This window comes from Triticum dicoccoides, chromosome 2A (genome assembly GCF_002162155.2).
Source record: "Triticum dicoccoides isolate Atlit2015 ecotype Zavitan chromosome 2A, WEW_v2.0, whole genome shotgun sequence".
In the NCBI taxonomy this organism is placed as follows: Eukaryota; Viridiplantae; Streptophyta; class Magnoliopsida; order Poales; family Poaceae; genus Triticum; species Triticum dicoccoides.
In genome coordinates, this window is record NC_041382.1 from 743,018,770 (window position 1) to 743,045,362 (window position 26,593).

At 41.3% G+C, this 26,593-nt stretch overlaps 2 protein-coding genes and 1 pseudogene across 2 annotated transcripts; 2 read left to right on the top strand and 1 right to left on the bottom strand.

Annotated features, from left to right (window-relative positions):
• Positions 1-12,804: 12,804 nt before the first annotated feature.
• LOC119356851 (BRAP2 RING ZnF UBP domain-containing protein 1-like) lies at positions 12,805-17,654 on the top strand. The gene is made up of 12 exons (XM_037623841.1): positions 12,805-13,212; positions 13,291-13,406; positions 13,487-13,595; positions 13,713-13,827; positions 14,407-14,504; positions 15,216-15,331; positions 15,965-16,211; positions 16,304-16,357; positions 16,516-16,659; positions 16,752-16,816; positions 17,056-17,110; positions 17,214-17,654. The coding sequence occupies exons 1-12, from the start codon at positions 12,805-12,807 to the stop codon at positions 17,367-17,369; spliced, it is 1,683 nt and encodes a 560-aa protein (XP_037479738.1). The 3' UTR covers positions 17,370-17,654.
• A 333-nt stretch (positions 17,655-17,987) lies between these two features.
• On the bottom strand, positions 17,988-21,513 carry LOC119356852 (receptor-like protein 13). Its single transcript, XM_037623842.1, has 5 exons — positions 21,172-21,513; positions 20,924-21,076; positions 20,609-20,830; positions 20,300-20,515; positions 17,988-20,210 (listed from the first exon to the last, which is right to left on the bottom strand). Exons 1-5 carry the CDS (start codon positions 21,482-21,484, stop codon positions 18,151-18,153), a joined length of 2,964 nt encoding a protein of 987 aa, XP_037479739.1. The 5' UTR covers positions 21,485-21,513; the 3' UTR covers positions 17,988-18,150.
• Positions 21,514-23,460: 1,947 nt separating this feature from the next.
• LOC119358277 overlaps positions 23,461-26,593 on the top strand; it is an 8,928-nt pseudogene continuing 5,795 nt past the window's right edge.

Below are 26,593 nucleotides of genomic sequence, written 5' to 3' on the forward strand. Positions count from 1 at the left end.
TAAATAAGGTGCAACAAGGTGGCCCAATCCTTTTTGTAGCAAAGGACAAGCCTGAACAAACTCTTATATGATGTAAAGTGCTCCCGAGGACACATGGGAATATCGTCAAGCTAGTTTTCATCACGCTCATATGATTTGCGTTCGGTACTTTGATAATTTGGTATGTGGGTGGACCGGTGCTTGGGTGCTGCCCTTACTTGGACAAACATCCCACTTATGATTAACCTCTATTGCAAGCATCCGCAAATACAACAAAAGTATTAAGGTAAACCTAACCATAGCATGAAACATATGGATCCAAATCAGCCCCTTACGAAGCAACGCATAAACTAGGGTTTAAGCTTCTATCACTCTAGCAACCCATCATCTACTTATTACTTCCCAATGCCTTCCTCTAGGCCCACAATGGTGAAGTTTCATGTAGCGACGTTCACATAACACCACTAGAGGAGAGACAACACACATCTCATCAAAATATCGAACGAATACCAAATTCATATGACTACTAATAGCAAGACTTCTCCCATGTCCTCAGGAACAAAAGTAACTACTCACAAAGCATAAACATGTTCATAATCAAAGGGGTATTAATGTGCATATAGGATCTGAACATATGATCTTCCACTAATTAAACCAACTAGCATCAACTACAAGGAGTAATTAACACTACTAGCAACCTACTAGCACCAATCCCGGACTTGGAGACAAGAATTGGATACAAGAGATGAACTAGGGTTTTGAGATGAGATGGTGCTGATGAAGATGTTGATGGAGATTGCCCTCTCCCGATGAGAGGAGCGTTGGTGATGACGATGGCGATGATTTCCCCCTTCGGGAGGGAAGTTTCCCCGGCAGAACAGCCCCGCCAGAATCCTAGATTGGTTCTGCCAAGGTTCCGCATCGTGGCGGCGGAGTTTCGTCCGAGAAGATGGCTTGTGATTTTTTCCCATCGAAAGAGTCCATATAGTAGAAGATGGTCACCGGAGGGCCGCCAGGGGGCCCACGAGGTAGGGGGCGCGCCCCCACCCTCGTGGGCATGGTGTGGCCCCCTGGTGAAGTTCTTGAGCTCAATGTTTTTTATATATTTGGAAAACATCATCCGTGAAGTTTCAGGACTTTTGGAGCTATGCAGAATAGGTCTCTAATATTTGCTCCTTTTCCAGCCAGAATCCCAGCTGCCGGCATTCTCCCTCTTTATGTAAACCTTGTAAAATAAGAGAGAATATGCATAAGTATTGTGACGTAATGTGTAATAACAGCCCACGATGCAATAAATATTGATATAAAAGCATGATGCAAACTGGACGTATCAATCATGTGTATAGGCATCACGTACGAGACAAGTAGACCGACTCCTGCCTGCATCTACTACTATTACTCCACTCATCGACCGCTATCCAGCATGCATCTAGAGTATTAAGTTAAAAACAGAGTAACGCCTTAAGCAAGATGACATGATGTAGAGGGATAGACTCATGCAATATGAAGAAAACCCCATCTTGTTATCCTCGATGGCAACAATACAATACGTGCCTTGCTGCCCCTATTGTCACTGGGAAAGGACACCGCAAGATTGAACCCAAAGCTAAGCACTTCTCCCATTGCAAGAAAGATCAATCTAGTAGGCCAAACCAAACTGATAATTCGAAGAGACTTGCAAAGATAACCAATCATACATGAAAGAATTCAGAGAAGATTCAAATATTATTCATAGATAGACTTGATCATAAACCCACAATTCATCGGTCTCAACAAACACACCGCAAAAAGAAGATTAATCGAATAGTTCTCCACAAGAGAGGGGGAGAGCATTGTATTGAGATCCAAAAAGAGAGAAGAAGCCATCTAGCTACTAACTATGGACCCGTAGGTCTGAGGTAAACTACTCACACTTCATTGGAGAGGCTATGGCGTTGATGTAGAAGCCCTCCGTGATCGATGCCCCCTCCGGCGGAGCTCCGGAACAGGCCCCAAGATGGGATCTCGTGGATACAGAAAGTTAGGGCGGTGGAATTAGGGTTTTTGCTCCGTATCTGATCGTTTGGGGTACGTAGGTATATATAGGAGGAAGGAGTACGTCGGTGGAGCAACAGGGGGCCCACGAGGGTGGAGGGCGCGCCTGGTGGGGGTGGGCGCCCCCCCCTACCTCGTGGCCTCATGTTTCCTTTCTTAATGTAGGGTCCAAGTCTCCCGGGTCTTGTTCGTTGAGAAAATCATGTTCCCGAAGGTTTCATTCCGTTTGGACTCCGTTTGATATTCCTTTTATTTGAAACCCTAAAACAGGCAAAAAAGCAGCAATTTTGGGCTGGGCCTCCGGTTAATAGGTTTGTCCCAAAAATAAATAAAAGTGGATAATAAAGCCCAATAATGTCCAAAACAGTAGACAATATAGCATGGAGCAATCAAAAATTATGGATACGTTGGAGACGTATCAAGCATCCCCAAGCTTAATTCCTGCTCGTCCTCGAGTAGGTAAATGATAAAAACAGAATTTTTGATTCGGAGTGCTACTTGGCATAATTTTAATGTAATTCTTCTTAATTGTGGTATGAATATTCAGATCCGAAAGATTCAAGACAAAAGTTCATATTGACATAAAAATAATAATACTTCAAGCATACTAATAAAGCAATTATGTCTTCTCAAAATAACATGGCTAAAGAAAGTTATCCCTACAAAATCATATATTCTGGCTATGCTCTATCTTCACCACACAAAATATTTAAATCATGCACAAGCCCGATGACAAGCCAAGCAATTGTTTCATACTTTTGATATTCTCAGAACTTTTTCAATCTTCACGCAATACATGAGCGTGAGCCATGGATATATCACTATAGGTGGAATAGAGTGGTGGTTGTGGAGAAGACAAAAAGGGAGAAGATAGTCTCACATCAACTAGGCATATCAACGGGCTATGGAGATGCCCATCAATAGATATCAATGTGAGTGAGTAGGGATTGCCATGCAACGGATGCACTAGAGCTATAAGTATATGAAAGCTCAAAAAGAAACTAAGTGGGTGTGCATCCAACTTGCTTTATTATGAAGACCTAGGGCATTTTGAGGAAGCCCATCATTGGAATATACAAGCCAAGTTCTATAATGAAAGATTCCCACTAGTATATGAAAGTGATAGCATGAGAGACTCTCTACTATGAAGATCATGGTGCTACTTTGAAGCACAAGTGTGGTAAAAGGATAATAACATTGTCCATTCTCTCTTTTTCTCTCATTTTTTTATTTGGGCCTTTTCTCTTTTTTATGGCCTCTTTTCTCTTTTTTTTTCATCCAGAGTCTCATCCCGACTTGTGGGGGAATCATAGTCTCCATCATCCTTTCCTCACTGGGACAATGCTCTAATAATGATGATCATCACACTTTTATTTTTCTTACAACTCAACAATTACAACTCGATACTTAGAACAAAATATGACTCTATATGAATGCCTCCGGCGGTGTACCGGGATGTGCAATGATCATGAGTGACATGTATGAAAGAATTATGAATGGTGGCTTTGCCACAAATACGATGTCAACTACATGATCATGCTAAGCAATATGACAATGATGGAGTGTGTCATAATAAACGGAACGGTGGAAAGTTGCATGGCAATATATCTCGGAATGGCTATGAAAATGCCATAATAGGTAGGTATGGTGGCTGTTTTGAGGAAGGTATATGGTGTGTGGATGATACCAGCGAAAGGTGCGCGGTATTAGAGAGGCTAGCAAAGGTGGAAGGGTGAGAAAAGTGTGTATAATCCATGGACTCAACATTAGTCATAAAGAACTCATATACTTATTGTAAAAATCTACAAGTTACCAAAGCAAAGTATTACGCGCATGCTCCTAGGGGGATAGATTGGTAAGAAAAGACCATCGCTCGTCCCCGACTGCGACTCATAAGGAAGGCAATCAAAAAATAAACCATGTTCCGACTTCATCACATAAAGGTTCACCATACGTGCATGCTACGGGAATCACAAGCTTCAACACAAGTATTTCTCAAATTCACAACTACTCAACTAGCATGACTTTAATATCACCATCTTCATATCTCAAAACAATTATCAAGTATCAAACTTATCATAATATTCAACACACTCATAAGAGAATTTTTATTCTTGAATACCTAGCATATTAGGATTTAAAGCAAATTACCATGCTATTAAGACTCTCAAAATAATCTAAGTGAAGCATGAGAGATCAATAGTTTATATAAAACAAATCCACCACCATGCTCTAAAAGATATAAGTGAAGTACTAGAGCAAAATTATATAACTCAAAAGATATAAGCGAAGCACATAGAGTATTCTAACAAATTCCAATTAAAAAGGTGTGTGCAGCAAGGATTATTGTGGTAAACTAAAAAGCAAAGACTCAAATAATACAAGACGCTCCAAGCAAAACACATATCATGTGGCGAATAAAAATATAGCTCCAAGTAAAGTTACCGATAGAAGTAGACGAAAGAGGGGATGCCTTCCGGGGCATCCCCAAGCTTTGGATTTTAGGTGTCCTTATATTATCTTGGGGGTGCCACGGGTCTCCCCAAGCTTAGGCTCTTGCCACTCCTTGTTCCATAATCCATCAAATCTTTACCCAAAACTTGAAAACTTCACAACACAAAACTTAAAGTAGAAAATCTCGTGAGCTCCGTTAGCGAAAGAAAACAAAATACCAGTTCAAGGTACTATAATGAACTCATTATTTATTTATATGGGTGTTATACCTACTGTATTCCAACTTATCTATGGTTTATAAACTATTTTACTAGCCATAGATTCATCAAAATAAGCAAACAACACACGAAAAACAGAATCTGTCAAAAACAGAACAGTATGTACTAATCTGTAGCTAGCGCACGATCTGGAACCCCAAAAATTCTAAAATAAATTGCTGGACGTGAGGAATTTATCTATTAATCATCTGCAAAAATAATTAACTAAATATCACTTTCCAAATAAAAATGGCAGTAGTTCTCGTGAGCGCTAAAGTTTCTGTTTTTTTACAGCAAGTTCAACAAGACTTTCCCCAAGTCTTCCCAACGGTTCTACTTGGCACAAACACTAATTAAACACAAAAAACACAACCAAAACAGAGGCTAGATAAATTATTTATTAGTAAACAGGAGCAAAAAGCAAGGAATAAAAATAAAATTGGGTTGCCTCCCAACAAGCGCTATCGTTTAACGCCCCTAGCTAGGCATAACAAGCAAGAATAGATCTAGGTATTGCCATCTTTGGTAGGCAATCCATAAGTGGCTCTCATAATAGATTCATAAGGTAATTTAATTTTCTTTCTAGGAAAGTGTTCCATGCCTTTCCTTAATGGAAATTGGAATCTAATATTTCCTTCCTTCATATCAATAATTGCACCAATCGTTCTAAGGTCTACCAAGAATAATAGGACATGAAGTATTGCAATCTATGTCAAGAACAATAAAATCTACGGGCACATAATTCCTATTTTCAACAATAAGAACATCATTAGTTCTTCCCATAGGTTTCTTAATAGTGGAATCCGCAAGGTGCAAGTTTAAGGAACAATCATCAAAATCACAGAAACCTAGCAAATCACACAAAGTTTTTGGAATCGTGGAAACACTAGCACCCAAATCACACAAAGCATAACGCTCATGATCTTTAATTTTAATTTTCATTGTAGGTTCCCACTCATCATAAAGTTTTCTAGGGATAGAAACTTCCAACTCAAGTTTTTCTTCATAAGATTGCATCAAGGCATCAACGATATGTTTAGTGAATGCTTTATTTTGACTATAAGCATGAGGAGAATTTAGCACGGATTGTAACAAGGAAATACAATCAATCAAAGACCAATTTTCATAGTTAAATTCCTTGATATCCATAATAGTGGGTTTAGCAACATCTAGGGTTTTAATTTCTTCAATCCCACTTTTATCAAATTTAGCATCAAGATCAACAAATTCCGAATTCTTGGAACGCCTTCTAGGTAAAGGTGGATCATATTCAGTCCCATCATTATCAAGATTCATATTGCAAAACAAAGATTTAATAGGGGACACATCAATAAATTTTAGATCTTCATCTTTATTTTCATAGGAACTAGAAGAGCACGCTCTTATAAAGGCATATTTCTTAGCACGCATCCTAGCGGTTCTTTCTTTGCACTCCTATATGGAAATTCTCATGGCTTTTATAGACTCATTCATATCATACTTAGGTGGAATAGATCTAAGTTTCAAAGAATCAACATCAAGAGCAATTCTATCAACGTTCCTACCCAAATCATCAATCTTAAGCAATTTTTCTTCAATCATAGCATTAAAATTCTTTTGCGAAGTAATAAATTATTTAATATTAGATTCAAAATCAGAGGGCATCTTATTATAATTTCCATAAGAATTGTTGTAGGAATTACCATAATTATTAGAGGGATTACTAGGATAAGGCCTAGGATTAAAATTTCCTCTATACGCGTTGTTACCAAAATTGTTCCTACCAACAAAATTCACATCCATAGATTCATTATTATTCTCAATCAAAGTAGACAAGGGCATATCATTAGGATCAGAAGAAACACTCGTATTAGCAAATAATTTCATAAGTTCATCCATCTTTCCACTCAAAACATTAATTTCTTCTATCGCATGCACCTTTTTATTAGTAGATCTTTCAGTATGCCATTGAGAATAGTTAACCATAATATTATCTAGGAGTTTAGTAGCTTCTCCTAAAGTGATTTCCATAAAAGTGCCTCCCGCGGCTGAATCTAAAAGATTTCCAGAAGCAAAATTCAATCCGGCATAAATTTTTTGAATAATCATCCACAAATTTAAACCATGAGTAGGTCAATTACGTATCATTAATTTCATTCTCTCCCAAGCTTGTGCAACATGTTCATGATCAAGTTGCTTCAAATTCATAATATCGTTTCTAAGAGAGATGATCTTAGCGGGAGGAAAATACTTAGAGATAAAAGCATCTTTGCACTTGTTCCATGAATCAATACTATTTTTAGGCAAAGACGAAAACCAAGCTTCAGCACGATCTCTAAGCGAAAAAGGAAATAGCTTCAATTTAACAATATCATTATCGACATCTTTTTTCTTTTGCATGTCACACAAATCAACGAAGCTATTTAGATGGGTAGCGGCATCTTCACTAGGAAGGCCCGAAAACGGATCTTTCATGACAAGATTCAACAAAGCAGTATTAATTTCACAAGATTCAGCATCGGTAAGAGGAGCAATCGGAGTGCTAATAAAATCATTGTTGTTGGTATTGGTGAAGTCACACAATTTAGTATTATCTTGAGCCATCATGACAAGCAAGCAAACTAACACACAAGCAAACAAAAAGCAAGCGGGCAAAAGAGGTAAGTAGAGAAAGAGAGGGAGGATAGAGAGAGAGAGGGCGAATAAAACGGCAAGGGTGAAGTGGGGGAGAGGAAAATGAGAGGCAAATGGCAAATAATGTAATGCGGGAGATAAGGGTATCTGATGGGTACTTGGTATGTTGAATTTTGCGTAGACCTGCCCGGCAACAGCGCCAGAAATCCTTCTTGCTACCTCTTGAGCACTGCGTTGGTTTTCCCCGAAGAGGAAGGGATGATGCAGCAAAGTAGCGTAAGTATTTCCCTCAGTTTTTGAGAACCAAGGTATCAATCCAGTAGGAGGCTACGCGCGAGTCCCTCGTACATGCACAAAACAAATAAATCCTCGCAACCAACACAAATAGGGGTTGTCAATCCCTATAAGGCCACTTACGAGAGTGAGATCTGATAGATATGATAAGATAATATTTTTGGTATTTTTATGATAAAGATGCAAAGTAAAATAAAGGCAAAGTAAATAACAAAGGAAATAACTAAGTAGTAGGATATCAATATGATAAAGATAGACCCGGGGGCCATAGGTTTCACTAGTGGCTTCTCTCGAGAGCATAAGTATTCTACGGTGGGTAAACAAATTACTGTTGAGCAATTGACAGAATTGAGCATAGTTATGAGAATATCTAGGTATGATCATGTATATAGGCATCACGTCCGAGACAAGTAGACCGACTCCTGTCTGCATCTACTACTATTACTCCACTCATCGACCGCTATCCAGCATGCATCTAGAGTATTAAGTTAAAACAGAGTAACGCCTTAAGCAAGATGACATGATGTAGAGGGATAGACTCATGCAATATGAAGAAAACCCCATCTTGTTATCCTCGATGGCAACAATACAATACGTGCCTTGCTGCCCCTACTGTCACTGGGAAAGGACACCGCAAGATTGAACCCAAAGCTAAGCACTTCTCCCATTGCAAGAAAGATCAATCTAGTAGGCCAAACCAAACTGATAATTCGAAGAGACTTGCAAAGATAACCAATCATACATAAAAGAATTCAGAGAAGATTGAAATATTATTCATAGATAGACTTGATCATAAACCCACAATTCATCGGTCTCAACAAACACACCGCAAAAAGAAGATTACATCGAATAGTTCTCCACAAGAGAGGGGGAGAACATTGTATTGAGATCCAAAAAGAGAGAAGAAGCCATCTAGCTACTAAATATGGACCCGTAGGTCTGAGGTAAACTACTCACACTTCATCGGAGAGGCTATGGCGTTGATGTAGAAGCCCTCCGTGATTGATGCCCCCTCCGGTGGAGCTCCGGAACAGGCCCCAAGATAGGATCTCGTGGATACAGAAAGTTACGGCGGTGGAATTAGGGTTTTTGCTCCGTATTTGATCGTTTGGGGGTACGTAGGTATATATAGGAGGAAGGAGTACGTCGATGGAGCAACAGGGGGCCCATGAGGGTGGAGGGCGCGCCTGGTGGGGGTGGGCGCGCCCCCTACCTCGTGGCCTCCTGTTTCCTTTCTTGGCGTAGCGTCGAAGTCTCCCGTGTCTTGTTTGTTGAGAAAATCACGTTCCCGAAGGTTTCATTCCGTTTGGACTCCGTTTGATATTCCTTTTCTTCGAAACCCTAAAACAGGCAAAAAAACAGTAATTCTAGGCTGGGCCTCCGGTTAATAGGTTAGTCCCAAAAATAATATAAAAGTGGATAATAAAGCCCAATAATGTCCAAAACAGTAGATAATATAGCATGGAGCAACAAAAAATTATGGATACGTTGGAGACGTATCAATGTTGGAAACCATGTTGCCTGCCCCCCTTGGATTTGCCTTTTGTACATTTGATTGATGGTACTTGTTTGGGGAGTTAAGGTCTAGTGGTTTCTCTGATGTTTCTTCTTTTTGGCTGTCTTTTCGCTTTTTGTTTGTACTTTGGGTTGTTGTTTCGTTATGAAATGTAATGGAAGACGACTCCCCTTTGGGAGACATATGAAGGAACAAGTGGCGAAGCATTGAGATTGTGAAAGTCACTAATGGTGTCATAGTTTATCTCAACTAGACATGACATGTGAATACACGATAGTTCCTCGTCATCAACTCCACCCTCTAATTCGCTAACCCTCATCTTCATTATTGCATTGAGTAGGGTGAGGTTGGCACACTAAAAATGAGTAATCCATGGAGTGGAATGCGATTGTTGATGTTGTCGCAATGCTCCAATCCAGTTTCCGTACTTACATCCTAGCATTGCCGTCCTCAAAACAACCGCGCTTGATTTAGAATAGAGTTATGAGTACTCATATGACGAATTGCGACATCCTTGTGTTTTGGAGAGAAAGCATAAGTAGAATTATGGATCTTACATATACCATTTACTTTTTTATTTGATGATGGGCGACCATTCCATACAACGGCGGGGTTGCATCGTCGACGAGCAGCTCTGGTAAAGGCGGAGGTTCAACGATGCTCCCCCTTTGGCGTTGGGCTGGCATGTGCTTGCTGGCATCCTTGGGCAGGCAATCATAGGTAGTATGTCGGACCTAGTTGGTTGGCAAGGTGGTCCTAGGCGTCCCGTTATTCGGTTGGGGCAGTGCGTGCTTGTTCCAACTGGGGCTTGGCATTGAGCTGCATCAACAACATGTATGATGGGTTGTGCATATCTGAGTGAAAACCTAGCAACAACCTTGTTGATGCATGCGCCAGCGGCGTCCGTGGACATCGTTTTCCTCCTTGGGGGTGCGGCCACAAAGATTTCACATCCCTAGCCTCGGGCTCTGGCTGGGAATCTTCGATTGGTCATTTTTTGACACCTAATCTTAGATCAGTCTTTTCCATGTAGGGTGGCGTTGGCGTCCTCAACATCGATTATTTTCTAGAGTCGCCATTTTTGGAGTGCTTGATGAAACAAGTATGGTGAAAGCTGCCCCCCCTGCTTGAGTCCCCTAGACGGGGTGATCTGTTCAGTTTCCTTATCATTAAATCTCACATTTGTACTTAACAGATGAAACACAAGCCATGATAAGGTCTATGAACTCCTGTTGGAACCCCAGCCAAATCATCATTCTCTAAAGAAACACCCACTCCACCCTGTCATATGCCTTATGCATATCTAGCTTGATTGCACAATAGCCATATTTTCCCTTCTTATTTTTGATGGTGTGGATGCTCTCATAGGCGACCAAAATATTATCCGTGATCAGGCGTCCTAGAACAAAGGCGCTTTGAACAGGAGATATAACTTCATCCAATATTCTCTTCAATCGAATGGCAATCATCTTAGAAATAATTTTATATAAAATAGTGCATAAACTGATAGGCATGTATTGAGTTACCTTCTTTGGATCATCTATTTTCGAAATGAGAATGACAATAGTATCGTTCCAACCTTTAGGAATAACCTTTTGATTAATTGCTTGGAGCACCTCTTCTGTAATAGAGTCTCCCAAAATGTTTCAACATTTTTTTAAAGAACACCACATGAAGACCGCCCTTACCAGGGGCCTTTAAATCCCCAGTAGAAAAAAGCACGTTTCACGTCTTCAACTAAGTAGGGTTGGTTCAGGTTATCGTCCATTACCTGGTTCACCCGTGGCACCACCTTCTCTAGTAAAGTAGGACGAATATGATCTACCTCCGAGGTGAACAAGTTCGTGAAGTAATTTGAAACCAAAGGATTTAATTGAGCATGCCCCTCTTGCCAAATTCCTTGGTCGTCCTTCAATTTCTTAATCTTTTTGTGATGCCTCATGCTAGCATAGTTTTGGAAATACGTGGTGTTTCGGTGCCCAACCTTTAGCCAATTGAGCCTACTACGTTGATACCGGTATACCTCCTCTTGCTCAAGAAGCTTTCAATTTCCTTCAGACAACTCCTTTTGCTTCGTCAAGTTAGTTTCATTTAAATCCATACGGGTTATTTTCTCAAGTTCCTTCTACGTAGTTCTCAACTCATGCTTGAGGCTTTTCAAGACTGCTTTGTCCCAGCAGTGCAGCTGATCATGAATGAAGTTTATTTTTTCTGCTAGTCCTGCACCCTGCACTTGCGGATCCGCACGATCCCAAGCGTCCTGAACCACATCTCTGAATCTGTCCTCTTTCAACTATCGGGCTTCGAAGTGAAGAATGGCCGATATATTTGTATCAGGTACGCCTCCCTCTGACATACACACGATGATAGGACGATGATTAGATCGGTTGTATTCTAGATTTGTTAAGACAACATCTCCAAACTTATCGTTCCATGATTCATTCGTCAAGGCCTGTCCAGCCTCTCTTTGATGTTCCCTCTTTTTCATGTAATTTTGTCACCAATGAAGCCAAAGTCCTCTAAATTACAATCATCCAGTGCTTCATAAAACATATTCAGAAATATTTGGAGCCTAAGGTTACCCCCCTTCTTTTCAAAGAAGTATAAGACTTCATTCAGACCCCCATTATCAACCATGGTAAGTTCCCAATAGTGTTCAGATCACGCAAAATTGGCCAGGTCTGATGCTTTTGTGCCTAGCTTGGCTCGCCGTACATGCCCGTGAATCTCCATACATCATCTATCCCAGAGTCCATCAAGACATCAATAAACTTGTCTGACTTAAACCGCAATGAAATATTGACATCTTTCTTTCATAACAGTAACATACCACCACTTCGTCCATCACTACAAACGACTTCTTTACGATCCATCTTCAATCTCCTCATCAAGCAATCTACCAGATAACCATCCAAGCGTATTTCCGACAGAAAATGAACATCAGGTTTCCTTTGACATTTAATATTAAGAAGGGCCCTCACAGCCGCGTCCTGGAGGAGACCATGACAATTTCAACTAAAAAGTTTCATCAGCATGAGATTGATTGGAACTCAACTTCTCCTCGTTGAAATCATAAACTCATACAGAACACATACTCCTTCGATCAAGACAATGGAGTAGAGAGACGCATCTACTATGGGAAACCTGTCATGGAGACGACCAAAACTTCTAGTAGAGAGAGAGACCAGCCACGACGACGAACGACGCCATCCTAGGACAACAATCGCCGGTAGCCACGCCGCTGCCGGGCCAGCAAAACCCTAGTCACTTGGGTGCTCTCCTAACCAAATTGAGACCGAGCGGAGTTAATTAGGCAGATAAAGATATTAGCCTGCCTCCCACGAAATCCATGATTTTTTGTAAGACATGATTGACAACGATCAATCTAATTGATTGATCAGCTCTTGGAGTCCGTCTCTCCCTACTACTTCTACTCTATTCCCGAGCCTACCTAGAAGCGTCTCAACGTTGGAGACTTGGAGTCCTGTTTCCATGGTATGCCTCAATGGACGCGCTTCTCATAAAAATTGTGCCCAAAATTGTTGAAGATTTTAGGCATCAGTGCAACTTGGTTAATTTATTAGAAATAACATTTCGTTAGACAGCTTATAAATAACAAATCGGATTAAGAAACCCAGACCGGATTATTATTTTCAGATGAAAATACCCCTGACACGACCGAAACTCCAAGCAAACCAAAACATGTTCAGCCTTCGGATCCAGTCCGTCGAGTTGCCCGACGCCCTCGCCGCCCTCACCGTCGCCGCCGTCGACGATGTCGGGACCAGCAGCTCCGCCGCCGGTGGCACAGCCGCATCCAATCCCATCTCCCCGCGCTCCAGCAACCCTCTCCCCTCCGCCACATCCGCCACAACTCCTCTCGAGCTGCCCGGCGTGACCTCCGCCGCGCCCGCACGGAACCCTAGGATCCACCACACCCGCGGCATCCTCCACCTCTACCGCTCCTCTTCCTCCTACGCCTCCGCCGTCGCCGCCACCGCCACCCCCTCTTCCTCCTCCTCCGGCCCCGCCGCCGCACCGCTCCCCTGCGACTCTCTGCTCCCGGTAACGACCCCGCCTTGATTTCTTACTAATTTGTTCGTTTTGGCGCGTGCTCACGCCCTGTCTCCCCTCACTCGGCAGTCATGGCGCGGCACGCGCCTCCTGGTGCTCGCCGTCCCAACCCGCCTCACGCCAGACGACTTCGTCCGCTTCTGCGGCCCCTACGTCGAGCACGCCTCTGAGATCCGTGTCATCAGGTGAATTTCCAGACGCATTTAGAGTTGATTACATTTGATTATGGTCACATGACACTTTGTATGCGACGCCATGATCATAGTGACGATGGGGTAGAGGACCGGTACAGCGTGCTTGTGGAGTTTGAGGATCAGAAGAGTGCCGATGGATTCTACCTGGACCTTAATGGCTGGAGGTTCTCGTCCTCAGAGGTTGTGAGATTGTTAACTTGGTCTTGGTTGGTTTATTGATCTTGTGTAGTTGGTTTATTGATCTTGTGCACTACTACTGCTAAATTTTGAAAATGTGCTTGCTGTTCCATCGCGCAGGTAGAGGTGTGCCATGTTCTGTTTATAGTTGCTGTGCAATACACATCATCCACTGAGTTGGCCGTCATCCCACCGGTTGGATCTACCGAGCTTCCGACTTGTCCTGTTTGCATAGGTGAGCTCCTTTTAGGCATACATAGAAGCTAGTATTGTGTTAACACTGGATATGAACTACATGCAAAGTGTACTTCTGATTATGGCCGCATTACTGGAGAAAACCCCAGTTGTAATAATCTAATAAAAAGATTAGGCACTTTTATTTATCAGAAACACCATCTGCAAACATCAAATTTACATCTCTGTGGAGTTTTTACCCTCACAAAATCCAGATTACCTTATTTTAAGGGCAGCCCACAATATTAGGCAAATCAATTTTCATGTTGTCGCTCTGTTACAGACAGCTTCTGGAGGCAACCTTTTAAGCTACTTGGACTTCTCCCATGTAGTTTCTATCAAATTGCAGAACTGTGTCTGTGGGGTAAAATATGACGGTTTATGCATGCATATCTGTTGTTTAAGTATAACCATCCACAGATACACCCACTTGTTTTCTGGTTACAGTTCGGAAACCATTTACTTTGACCTACCAATATTCTATTTCCTCAACTTCAATTTTAGATTTTTTTGCTCGTCACTTTAGTTATGTAATTACATGACCAGTCTGTTCCTTAACTATCTTTTATGTGTGATCCAGAAAGGTTGGATCAAGACATCAGCGGAATTGGGGCTACTAATTGTGACCATTCTTTCCAGTGTTCATGTGTTTCAATGTGGGTCAGTTCATCTTGTCCGGTAAGGAAGGATCTTCTTAATCACTGTTTCATTGCGTGCTAACAGGGAAACTAGGATTGACTTTGTTTCAGATGGAAGTCATCTTTTCTTGTTTTGTCTTTAGAGTACACTGGGTTGCCATTACTTGTTTTATATAAATCTTCTCATGTGTTCACTTCTAATATTCTTCAGTAGGACTGGTTAGTGAAGTAACAAGAATTCCACAGCAATGCCGAATGTGCAGTTATCTGGTGACTGATATCACACATTGGTCTTTATTTGTACTCTCGGACACTCGGAACCTACTCAGGTTCAGGGGTATTTGCAGTGTTAAATATTAAACTTTGTGTCTGTTGCTCATATGAATAAATTTCACTCGGTATAGAGTATTGAATGTTCACACCAACTGTTTGAATCTAATTATCTAAGAATAAGATACACATTGACTTAAATATTAAACCTTGTGTCTAGTGCTCATATGAATATATTTTTACCCGGTATAAAGTATTGAATGTTGTTGCCAGCTGTTTGAATCTAATTATCCAAGATACATATTGACTTTCACTTCAATTGACTAGGTCATAGAATTGCAAACGAGTAAATGCTGCTTTACAGACACAAACATTCATTTCAAGTTTCCAACACTATAACCACATGCATGTGTAGCGTTAAATTGTCTGCGTATTGGGTTCCATCGTAGTTTGCCTTTATTTATTGTTGTTTCCATTTCAGGTTTGTCAGTTCTGTCAGAAGCTGTCTGAAGCTCCTACAAATCCTACATGTTCTGTTTGCCAGACCTCTGAAAACCTGTGGATCTGTGTGATATGTGGTTTTGTTGGATGTGGAAGGTATATATGCTAACGCCGGGTGACTGAAAGTGTACCAGAACTCGTAGTCGTCCTACTATGGCAGGAATGCTTAAGCATTTTACACCTTTACATAATATGCTGTACTGGTGCACTCAGTAGAAGTTAGGAAGAAAGGAAACCTACATTGGAGCTTAACTATATCATCACTTCTACTACTCCCAGACTCCCTGATATGTGGCTTTTATATGTAGTAAAAGTAGGAAACCTACATTGGAACTTTACTAATCGTCACTTCTATTTCTCCCAGACTACCTGATACATGTCTTTTATGTAGCAATAGTTATTTCCTTTTGACCTTTTCTCATCAGAAGTTCAGAACTAATAGCCACTCTGCTATGTGCTATTTCAAAGCATTTAACATGAAACTTAACTATATCATCGCTTTTATTTCTCCTAGACTCCCTGATACATGTCTTTTAGTAGTAATAATTATTTCCTTTTGACCTTTTTTATCAGATGTTCAGAACCCATAGTCGCTCTGCTATGTGCTATTTTGAAGCATTTAACATGATTATTTAAAGAAAAACTATGTCAGAGGTTAAATATATTATTAATTCTACTTTTGTCAACATGCCCAAATCAACCTTCACTTTATTAATTTGCCGTTTATAGGTATAAAGAAGGGCATTCAATCAGGCACTGGAAAGGCACTCAGCACTGCTATTCTCTCGATTTGGAAACTCAGCGTGTTTGGGATTATGTTGGTGACAGTTATGTCCATCGACTCAATCACTCAAAAAGCGATGTAAAGCATGCTAAGTTCAGTTCAAAGTGTGAATATCCCGGGAACAACTGTGTGAACTGCATGCACGATGACTCAGATATGGGTGGAGTTATGTTTAGCAGCAAAGCGGACACAGTAAGAGTTTTAAGTTTCTTTGTTTTGATTCTCTGTAACACCTTCTTGGTATTCTTGTTCCTCAAAATCATGTGCCCTGCTCTTCTTAACAGATTGTGGATGAATACAATCGTCTTTTAGCAAGCCAACTTGAAACTCAGCGAGAGGTGCAGTGCTCTTTCCTTTGTAGTACTTTTTTTTTGTATGACCACTATCCATTGTATTGTTCTAGAGCTTCTCATATAGTTTTTCTTGGAGATAAATTTTGTTACAGTTATGTACTGTTCTGATCCATTTATATGCCTGTGTTTGTTCATATTGACAGTATTACGAAGCTCTTCTATCAGATGCTAAGAAAGAAAGGGAACACCACATTTCTGTTGCCGTGGATAAAACTATAAATGATAAGCTTCAAGAGCTGCAACTTAAGCTTGAAAATACAATGTTGGAGAAAAAGAAAGTTGCTGAAGTGAGCTTATTTTAAATCACGCTGCCTTTTCCGTTATAATGTACAACCAGTTTGCCTATTGATGTACTGATGTCCTATGCCTTCTCCTGTAGATGAATGAAAAACTCACGAAGAGCCAGGATGTATGGCGCCAGACAGTAAAAGGAATAGAGGAAAGGTATGTTTTGATCTTTCCACCTGAAAATGGTAGTAGCCGTGCAACATTCAAGAAGTCAAATAATGCATTTTTTGGGGCACATTATGAACATAGATACTTGAAATGATTTGCTGAACTATATACTTCATGTCATGTTCAGTCTTATTTAGAGGTTGTTTGAATATTCTCCTTTCATATCTATTCCATTCTAAAATGCCACAAGTTTTCTGTATCCTTTTTTGATGATTCTGCATTCACAGGGAGAGAGCACAGTTGAAGCTGAAGGATGATATGATTCTTGACCTGGAAGAACAGGTGCCTATATTTTTCATTGCTGTTTTGTGTAAAAGCTATAATATCTCGAGGTGGGTTTCAGTACTAGGGGCATTCGTTAACATGTCCTATATAATCCATGCAGATAAAAGACTTCAGATATTCCATTAAGTTACAAAAGTCTATTGCGAAGAGTTCACATGCTGATGATCTCAAAGGAGGTATGCTGGTGCCACTGGCCATGGAATCAGATTCTGGAAAGGGTAAAAGGTCGTCAAGAACAAGCAAGAGAAGGAATTAGTGGTGACTTTGCTAGTATGAATGCATGAATCTTCACCAGTTGTTATATATGCTAAGATTCTGCATGTTAACTTCTGACTTTGTGTGAGAAGCGCAAGGTCACTCTTTCATTGTAGTTTCTCTCACTGTGCTAATCAAGTTCATCTGGTACTCTCAGCAAGAAAAAGTAGAATCTGATACAAAATACAATTATGTTACATACCCAGAAAGTAATTTCAGGAATGCACACTACATAACTGTAATACTGTTTTGCATTACATAATTGCAATTTTTAATTGTTCTAGCACTACAGCTCGAGCATTACAGATCTTCCGTAAGGATGTGTTATTGCTCAAGCACTGTCAATAAATGACATTTTGTCCAATATGTTTTGCTTTTATAACTACCTAAATGTCGATGTTTTAGATAAATTCCTTTTTACAGACTATTAGAGTGATAAAATATTTTTTAGCAAAAAGTTTAAAAATAGTGGAGTGGCTGATGATTGCAAAGGAGGTATGCTGGTGCCACTGGCCATAGGATCAGATTCTGGAAAAGGGTGAAAGGTCATCAAGAACAAGCAAGAGAATGAATTAGTGGCGACTTTGCCAGCATGACTGCATGAACCTCCATTATTTGCTGCATATGTAAAGGGTCTGATACATTCTCTTTAAGAAGTAGTACAATCAGTTACAAAGTAGAGTAGGTTACATTAGAGCCAGAAAGAAACTTAAGGAAGCTCTGTGGATCTTACATTTAAAGATTATAGTACATGACTGTAGTGCGGATGTTTGGCTCAAGCACTACAACTTGAGCATTACAGATCTTCCGTAAGGATGGCAAAACGAGAATCCAATAGTGGCCCAAAATGCCAACACAAAGCCGGCAGCTGTGACCACATATAGAACTGGGTCACTGGGCGTCTCTTCCACATCTTTCCCCACAGCAGGATCTGGACCGGGAGCAGCACAGGTATCCCCCTGAGTAATGTTGTGAAGGTTGGTGTTGGGTAGGTAGCTGTCCATGCTGAATGAGCTGAGCTGACCAGAGTTTGGTATGCATCCTGACAAGTTGTTGTATGCCACAGAGAACGCCCCCAATGATGATAGCTGGGTTAACTGCCAAGGCATTGGTCCACTCAGCTCATTGTGGGAGAGGTCCAAGCTTTCTATCTCCTCCATGCCGCCAAAGGTTGTTGGGATCGGGCCAACAAAGAAATTGCTGGACAGATTAAGGGATTTGATATGCCTCAGATTCCCTAGCTCCCAAGGAATTTCTCCACCCAACATGTTTGCAGATAAGTCGATTCCAGCCATTGAATTGAAGAAATTGCGACCGTACGTGTAGATATTTCCTTTGGTAGCAAAGGTGAAGCCTCTTAAGTCATAGACACTGAAGTAGTCATACTTATAACCCTTATATACTGACTGAAAAATTGCATCGTCCCTATCACCTTTGAAAGAGAGATTACCAATACATGCTGGCAGAGAACCTGAAAGCTTGTTATGTGAAAAATCAAGTATCCTCAAGTACATGAGTCTGCACAAGGTTGGAGTGATCTGCCCTTCAAACTTATTTCCGCCCAGCGAAAGTAGCCTAATGTTTTCTAGGTAACTTACCCAATTAAGGTTGCCCATGAACTGATTGTGTCTGATATCCAAAGCAATCAGACTTGATGTGTTGAAGAGGAGAAAAGAGATATCGCCAGATAAAGAGTTCCCAGTAAGGTTAAGAAAATTCAGCACAATGAAGCAACTGTTTGGTACAGACCCTGTAAGGTTGTTGTGCGATAAATCTAGAAGGAGAATTCTTGTGAAGCCACAAATGTGTTGATCAATTTTGCCAGTTAAACGGTTTCCAGCAAGATTCAGGGCTGACAAAGAGGGCAGATTCCAAAATGACGTATTGAGTTCCCCAGACAGCTCGTTGTCATGCAAATCAATGACTCTTATAGACTGTCCTGCCAGATCATGAGGCAATGTTCCTTTAAATTTGTTACCATCCAACCACAATTCATATATGCTGGACAGATTATTCATCCCACCAAAAATCGGACCACCAAGCCTGTTGTTTGAGACCTTCAAGAGGTTTAGCCCGGGATAATTGAAAACACAAGCTGGAACCTCCCCAGAAAGTTTGTTGTTTGATAGGTCTATAAGTTGCATGGAGCTGATCTCACATATTGACGTTGGTATGTGCCCAAACAAGTCATTACTAGAAAAATCTAGAACAGTCAAGCCTGGAAACATTGAGCTGAGGTTGGCCGGCAGCTGTCCTGTGATATGGTTCATGTGTATCTTGATAACACCAAGTGAAGATTGGGTATGCCATACTGGGTCCAGAGATCCAGTTAGCGAGTTATTCCCAAGATTTAGATCCAGTAGCGTTGCTTCCTTAGTAAACAACCAATTTGGCATGCTACCTGACAAGTTATTATTGGACAAATGAAGCACCTGTAAACGACGCTGTGTGCGTAAAAAATGTGGTTCCGCAATAATGTTCTTGTCAAGGTCACAACCAGAGAGGAGCAGTTGTTTCAATTGGAACGGAGGTGTCCATCCGGAAATACTAATGTCAACAGCTAGGTTAACATTGCCTGAAAGGTCTATCTCTTCTAGTTTTGTGAGGCTTTGAAGTGAAATGAAAGAAAGTCTACCACTCAAATTGTTTTGAGAAAAACGAAGACTCTTAAGCGACAATGAAAGATTGGAAGAAGGATTTATCAGGATTGACCCTCCCAACAAATTATTTGAGAGATTCAACTGTTCAATATGTGGAAGCGAAAACAAGGATGTTGGAATGCTTCCGCTGAATTGGTTGGAACTCAAATACAACTCTCGTAGGTTTTGAAGATTTTTAGTTTCTGCAAAATAATGAAATCATGTAACAATTAGAAACAATGGCAACATTACTTTGACTGATCTAGGTCAGAATTAAATGCTCATTGTGTACCTCGTTCAGTCGGAAGAGCTCCACTCAACATATTAGACTCTAGATGTAAGACTTCAAGCTGAACTGGTTCTGAAGACACACTAGTAGGAAAATGTCCCTCAAAGTAATTATGCGAGAGATCTAGGTAATTCAGCTGAGGAAGTGCAAATAATGACACAGGGAGAGATCCGCTCAACTGGTTGTGACCCAAATTCAAGCTCCTGATGTGTTTAAAAGCTGCAATGCATACAAGTTGTATAATTATTACAGGTGGCAGAAACCGAGGTATGAAACATGAAATCCCTTTTTCCAATGTAAGATTTTTTTTACCTCTAACCGGGAGAGTTCCGTTGAGGCGATTCCAACTGAGATCTAGTACTTCCAGTGAAATTGGTACCATGGATGAGTCTATTGGAATATGCCCATCGAACCTGTTATTGTAGAGATCTAGGAACTTTAGGTGAGGAAGTGCAAATAGCGAAGCTGGGAGGCTTCCGTTCAATCTATTCACAGACATCTTCAGTTGTCGCAAGTTTCTGAGATTCTCAACAGCTGCAATGTGTGTAGGCATGCGAGACGAGTTTATGAATATGTAATTTTGACGTCTACCTTAGTACTCTACTCTAATTAAGCACAGGTCTGCACCTGCGCTTGGAAGACCTCCGGTCATGTAGTTATTGTTGAGAGCTAAAACTTCCAGTGAAACAATTTGCCCAATAAAATCTGGAAACCCCCCTTCCCATGCATTGTAATTGTAACTGAGGTCGAGATATCGAAGTTTGGCTAGTCCAACTAAACCTGCATGTGTTTTTGTTCGTACAGCAACGAGAATAAGAAGTCATTGCACACATATATTGTTCTAGAAAAATGGAGAATTTGGAGTACATACGTACCTTCCATGGCTAGCGAACAGGGATAGTTGGTTGATAGATCAAGGTATTCAAGCTCATGTAGTGCAGACAACACCGTCAAGTTTAAATACCAATGATCGTGTAAATGAGTTTGAAATATGAAAGAAAGGTTGAGATGAGACACTCGCTGTGTTGTATTGTTGCATCTCACGCGCTCCCACGAGCAGCAGTCATCAACATCATCATCCCCCCATGAATCAAGCGCAATCAGGGAATGCGCTCTCGGCAGGGAAGACCGGATGTCAAGTAGAGCAGCCCTCTCCTCCACGAAGCAGCCAGAGGACGAGTGAAGCATGGGCTGCAACAACACAAGTAGTATCAAAGACAATGATCCACATGATGGCAGGCAGCTACCCATATCTGCAGTGGTAAGCTTTTCCTTCTCCTATACACTTAGGTTGGACTACTGTAGGTAGCTAGACTTTCGAAGAGAAACGGTGAGTGGTTTTACAGTTCTGCAGGCTTTGCTTTTATCTTTCGCTGGCTTCTTCTTACAACTAGACCATGCCAGGAATACGAGGCAAGGAGTACAGCTTGGCACAGACGGTCAGTTTACATGGATCGAGTCATCGATCGGCAATCATTCATCATCCACAGGGAATCTTGTTGTAAATATATTTCGATGCACTCTTGACGAGGTGGCTGGCCAATTAGTTGCAGCCGGCATTAGGTGCCGGCTAGATTGTTTCCTTTTTTTTTTGACAGTAAGTGCCGGCTAGACATTTCAAGTTCTGAAGACGCCACATGGGGGTCCAAGGGTACTATACCAGGCTCATGAAAGGACTAGACATACTTTTTTCCGATAAGGAGAATATATTAATATCAAGAAGATATCCTACATGCATTCAATATGTACACCAACACAATATAAAAAGCTAGTCAAGACATCGGGAATGCACACAGTCAAAGTATTACAAAAAGGAAAGAAAGCGATTAATGTTTTTTTTTTGAAATATCTAGCAATTTGCTGGCTTCATTTGTTTTAGCAGATAGCACATGAGAAAATATGGCATCGATCAAGTGATCATGGTAGAGGGGAAAGAAGAGAATGAAAGGGGAAAAATAAGAGAAAGGAGAAGAGGGGGAGTATTTAACCAAAAACTACCATAATTCGTGGATCCGTGCCCACAAACTACCACTTTACGAATTTGTGCCGAAAACTATCATTTTTTTGCTAATCTATGACTAAAAACTACCATGTCTCTAAATCGACCGATTTGTCCATTTTAAATGCGCTTATGACAGACTGGGCCCATCCGTCAGGACTGAAAAAGCACCGTTAACTTTGACCGTTAACATGTGGGGCCCACATGTCAGTTCTATCCCCTTCCTCTGCAATTCCCCTCCTCAGAGATTCGATCTTTGCAGGAAGCAGAAATCGTTGGGAGATTCAACAGGAGTATGCTGCGGTAGAGAAGCATGTACTAGTACGTACCACTCCGCGACGCTGGAGACGTGGACGGCCCAGGTGGGCAGCGACAGCGCGTTCGCCGGCTCGGCCAGTGCGGCGAGCGCCGGCGGAGCTCCTACCGCGACAGCGGAGGAAGAAGAGGCGTGGACGGCCCAGGTGGGCAACGACAGCGCGTTCGCCGGCTCGGCCAGCGCGGCGAGTGCCGGCGGAGTTCCTGCCGCGACGGCGGAGGAAGAAGAGGCGTGGAAAGGGCTGGGCGGCGGGCTCGTGCGGGCGGAGCTCCTGCCGCGACGGCGGAGGAATAAGAGCTCGCCGGCGAGGCTCTAGTGTCCTAGGAGTTGAGCTGGCCATGGCCACCGCCGCACAAGCTAGTCTACGCGTTGCAGGGCTGGCTGGCTGGCTGCTGCCCGCCATGGCCGCAGCCGTGCCCAGGCTTGTGCTTGGTGGGGAATTTCAGAGGTAGGAGTCGTAGGAGATGGAACTGACGTGTGGGCCCCTTAGGTTGACGGTCAAAGTAACGGTGTTGACTATTTCAGCCCGGACTGGTGGGCCTAGCTTGTCATAATCAGGTTTAATCGACCATTTTTCATACTTGGTAGTTTTTAGCAAAGGATTAGCAAAAAAATGATAGTTTTTGGCACAAATTCATAAAGTGGTAGTTTGTGGGCACGGATCCACGAATTGTGGTAGTTTTTGGTTAAATACTCGAAGAGGGGAAACATGTGCCCTCTATCTCACATCATCAACCAGGAATGGTTGCAACTCTAGAGTAACAAGACTGGTGGTCCATTTCAAACAAGTGACACATCAAGGAAGAGAACGACCTACGAGCGGCGCCATTGCAGGATACAACCACTGAGATGAGATCAGATAATGGGTTTCACCCTGAAGAGAAGTCTGAGAAAACTCGAGGCAATGTCTTCGACAAGAGAATATCGCGTGAAGTCCACCATTCCCAGGTTCTACCATGGAAGGTCGGACATAGAGTTTCCTCCATAGAACCCAACACTCAAAGAGCACTACCTAACAGAAATCGCCCTGCGATGCCATCACATGTTGATCCATCAATGCATAGCTGCACACACCTGCAAAGTACAAACGTCGATCTCATAAGGCAATTGGGACCGTGCCCATGAAACACATGTTGTCGTGTTGTGCCTAACAAAGTCAGATATCAACGTCGATGACACCGAGTCCAGACTGCCCACGTAGAGACGAATTAGGCTAGTTACGCGGGGCACCTCCAATGAGGGCCAAACCCATGCATGGAACCCAAAACCAACACATGTGATTTTTTAGACTCTAAATACCGTGTTGCAAACAGACCAGAGAGAACTGGTTGGTTTTTGTACAAACTAAGAGAAAAACCAGAACCAATTGAACCAGTGACAGGCACATTGTTAGTTTGAAAGTGGAAAACAAACTGCAAATGCTAGGAATTAAATCATGGTCGTTAGGGGAACATGTGAAGCCTTCGCTTGGCCCAAGAACCGCTTGGCTTCGATCAATTATGTGTCAAAACTAAGGAACTTATCTTATTTGACCTTGTCGCATTACTATATTAGCCTACAAAACAGATTTTTTATAGCCTAATAAAAACCCGGCAAACGAACAAGTGAACGAGTGGTTTGACTGGTGAAAACCTGGACCGACAGGCTCACCAGTTCGGTCATCAATCCGGTTTGTAAGACTATGCTTATGTGCGGACTGATATATAATTTTTGGGGTTGATAGTGGAAAAGTCGACAGAGAAGGATCAACATATCCTTGTTTAAATAGGTCCACTAGACCTTAGCTACTTAATTTCACTAGAACAATGCCCGTGTGTTGCAACGGGATATAAATATTCTAGACGTTAGTACGTTAGCTTGTGATGCCCATAATATATGATTTGTGTAAATAAATGGTCATCAATTTTTCCGTGATTTACCTTATATTTTGATCAGAAGTGATTTACCTGCCCATATTATACGATTGTGTAAATAAATGTTCATCCAATTCTGCCGTGATTTACCTTATATTTTGATCACAAGATTGGTAAGTAAATTAAAGTGAAATTGGTTCAGAAGGTAAGTAAATTAAGATGTTTGATTATTACACGGGGAAGGTTGGACGAAGAGGTGGTGGAAAGAAAGGTGAAACGGGAACCTTACATTCTTTTTAAGTAAGTAGAGATGATATTTAGCACGGACGGTAGAAGATTGAAATGATGGTATCAATGCGCCGCATTGAAATGAGAGTGGCTATATCGCTATCAATTAAGGTGGGACAGATCAGCCATCTCCACAGATTGCTAGTTTGCTGAAAACAATCCATCTTTCGCCCACCCAGGGGTTAGGGTTATCTTTTGAAAGAATCTCTCGTATCAGCAGATACGAGAATCGGTCGTGCATATTATCATATAGAAATGTGAATCGAGATGCATCTGAATGAGCGTACAAGGTTGGCAGTACCCCCCTGTGAATACTCCGCCAGTATGAAAAGTTCTTAATGCACTACCATGGGGGTGTATTATAGACCCATTTCTTTACCCAATTTTTTGGTGGGCTGCAAGAAATATATCCTTGTGGAGGTGATCTTTCATGTTGTGGCTTTCCTGGGCAATGTGGAAAACCCACACCAAAACTTGCTTTGAAAAAATATTTTAACATAAGCTCCTATGGAGCTGATTTGTAATATGTGTGATTTCTCATCCATGGAAAAGTTTGCAAAAGGATGCTGGCAAAAGAAACTTGCTGGAAGGGGTGACGACACCCCAACATACGTGGTGTAAGCTCACAAAGCGGCGTATGCATCAATGGCTGGTACAACCTTCGAATGAGGGGGCGGATGAAGAAACTTCATATGAGGAGTATGATAGTGATCAGGTTCTTCAGCCATGGTGTCATGCTGGAAGAGGGATCGATTGCGTTCGTTGCTGCTTGTGGTTAATATCTGTTGGGTGCCATGTGCCCTCCCATGTTCCATCCCTCATCTTAATTATTGCATTTGTAGAGTGAGAATCAACACGGAGAGGTCAATGTTGGAGATGTCTTGAGATAAAGTGCGGCGACACACCATTTTGCTTGCTATAAGCATTGGATGCAATAAAAAACTTGTTAGTGACAGTCTAGAGGATTTATAGTCGAACAAACATATCATGTTAGTCACATTCATAAGACAAGGTATCAACAAACGAGGAACGCGTCGGCTGCTTGTTCTGGAGGTAGTAGTGGTCGTTTAGTGGTCTCGAAATCTCGATGTAATTTTTATTATGTTTGAGATGCTTTGTACTTTCAATGAACTTTTATAATAGATCTGATTCCTTTTGCAAAAAAAGATACACATATGGCAAATTGAGAGAGCTTTGTGTTTTGGAGAGACAAATCATGTGAAGAATTATTGAGTTTACATATATCATTAACCGTGTTTATTTAGATGATATAAGTGGTGTGTTGTTAGCTAGTGTGCCATTTGAGAAACCCTTGCTAACTATGCTCACACACTCTGGCTGAATCACCACTCTAATGGGTGGAAGTTTTGTGTCTTAAACAATTTTTCAGAAGCCGAAAGTTGCGTCTTAAGCTGGAAAGTGAGTTAGAATTACAAGTTCAAGGATGAGAGGTGGATCTTTCACTCCTCTCTTACTCTTGTTTGTCAAATGTATACCCATGACATAGCAATGAAATCAATGATTTTTTCCTAGGAAGTTTTCGAAATATCTAAAGAAATGGTAACATAAAAATAGTACAAAAACTAAAACACATGGTAGAATTATTTATATTGATATCTCATTATTAAAACCATCATTCCAAGTTATTTTCCAAGCCATCCAAACATTGATAAAAAAGATTCAAATAAAATGATCCATGACTTATATTATTTTTCATCTACATACAATTTCCAACTAACGGAAGTCATGTAAATTCTGCACTTGAAGTTTTTGGCGATTTTCGTCGACATGTATGTTTTCACAACACGTACTTTAAAAACGACAATAGCCCGGCCAAGGCA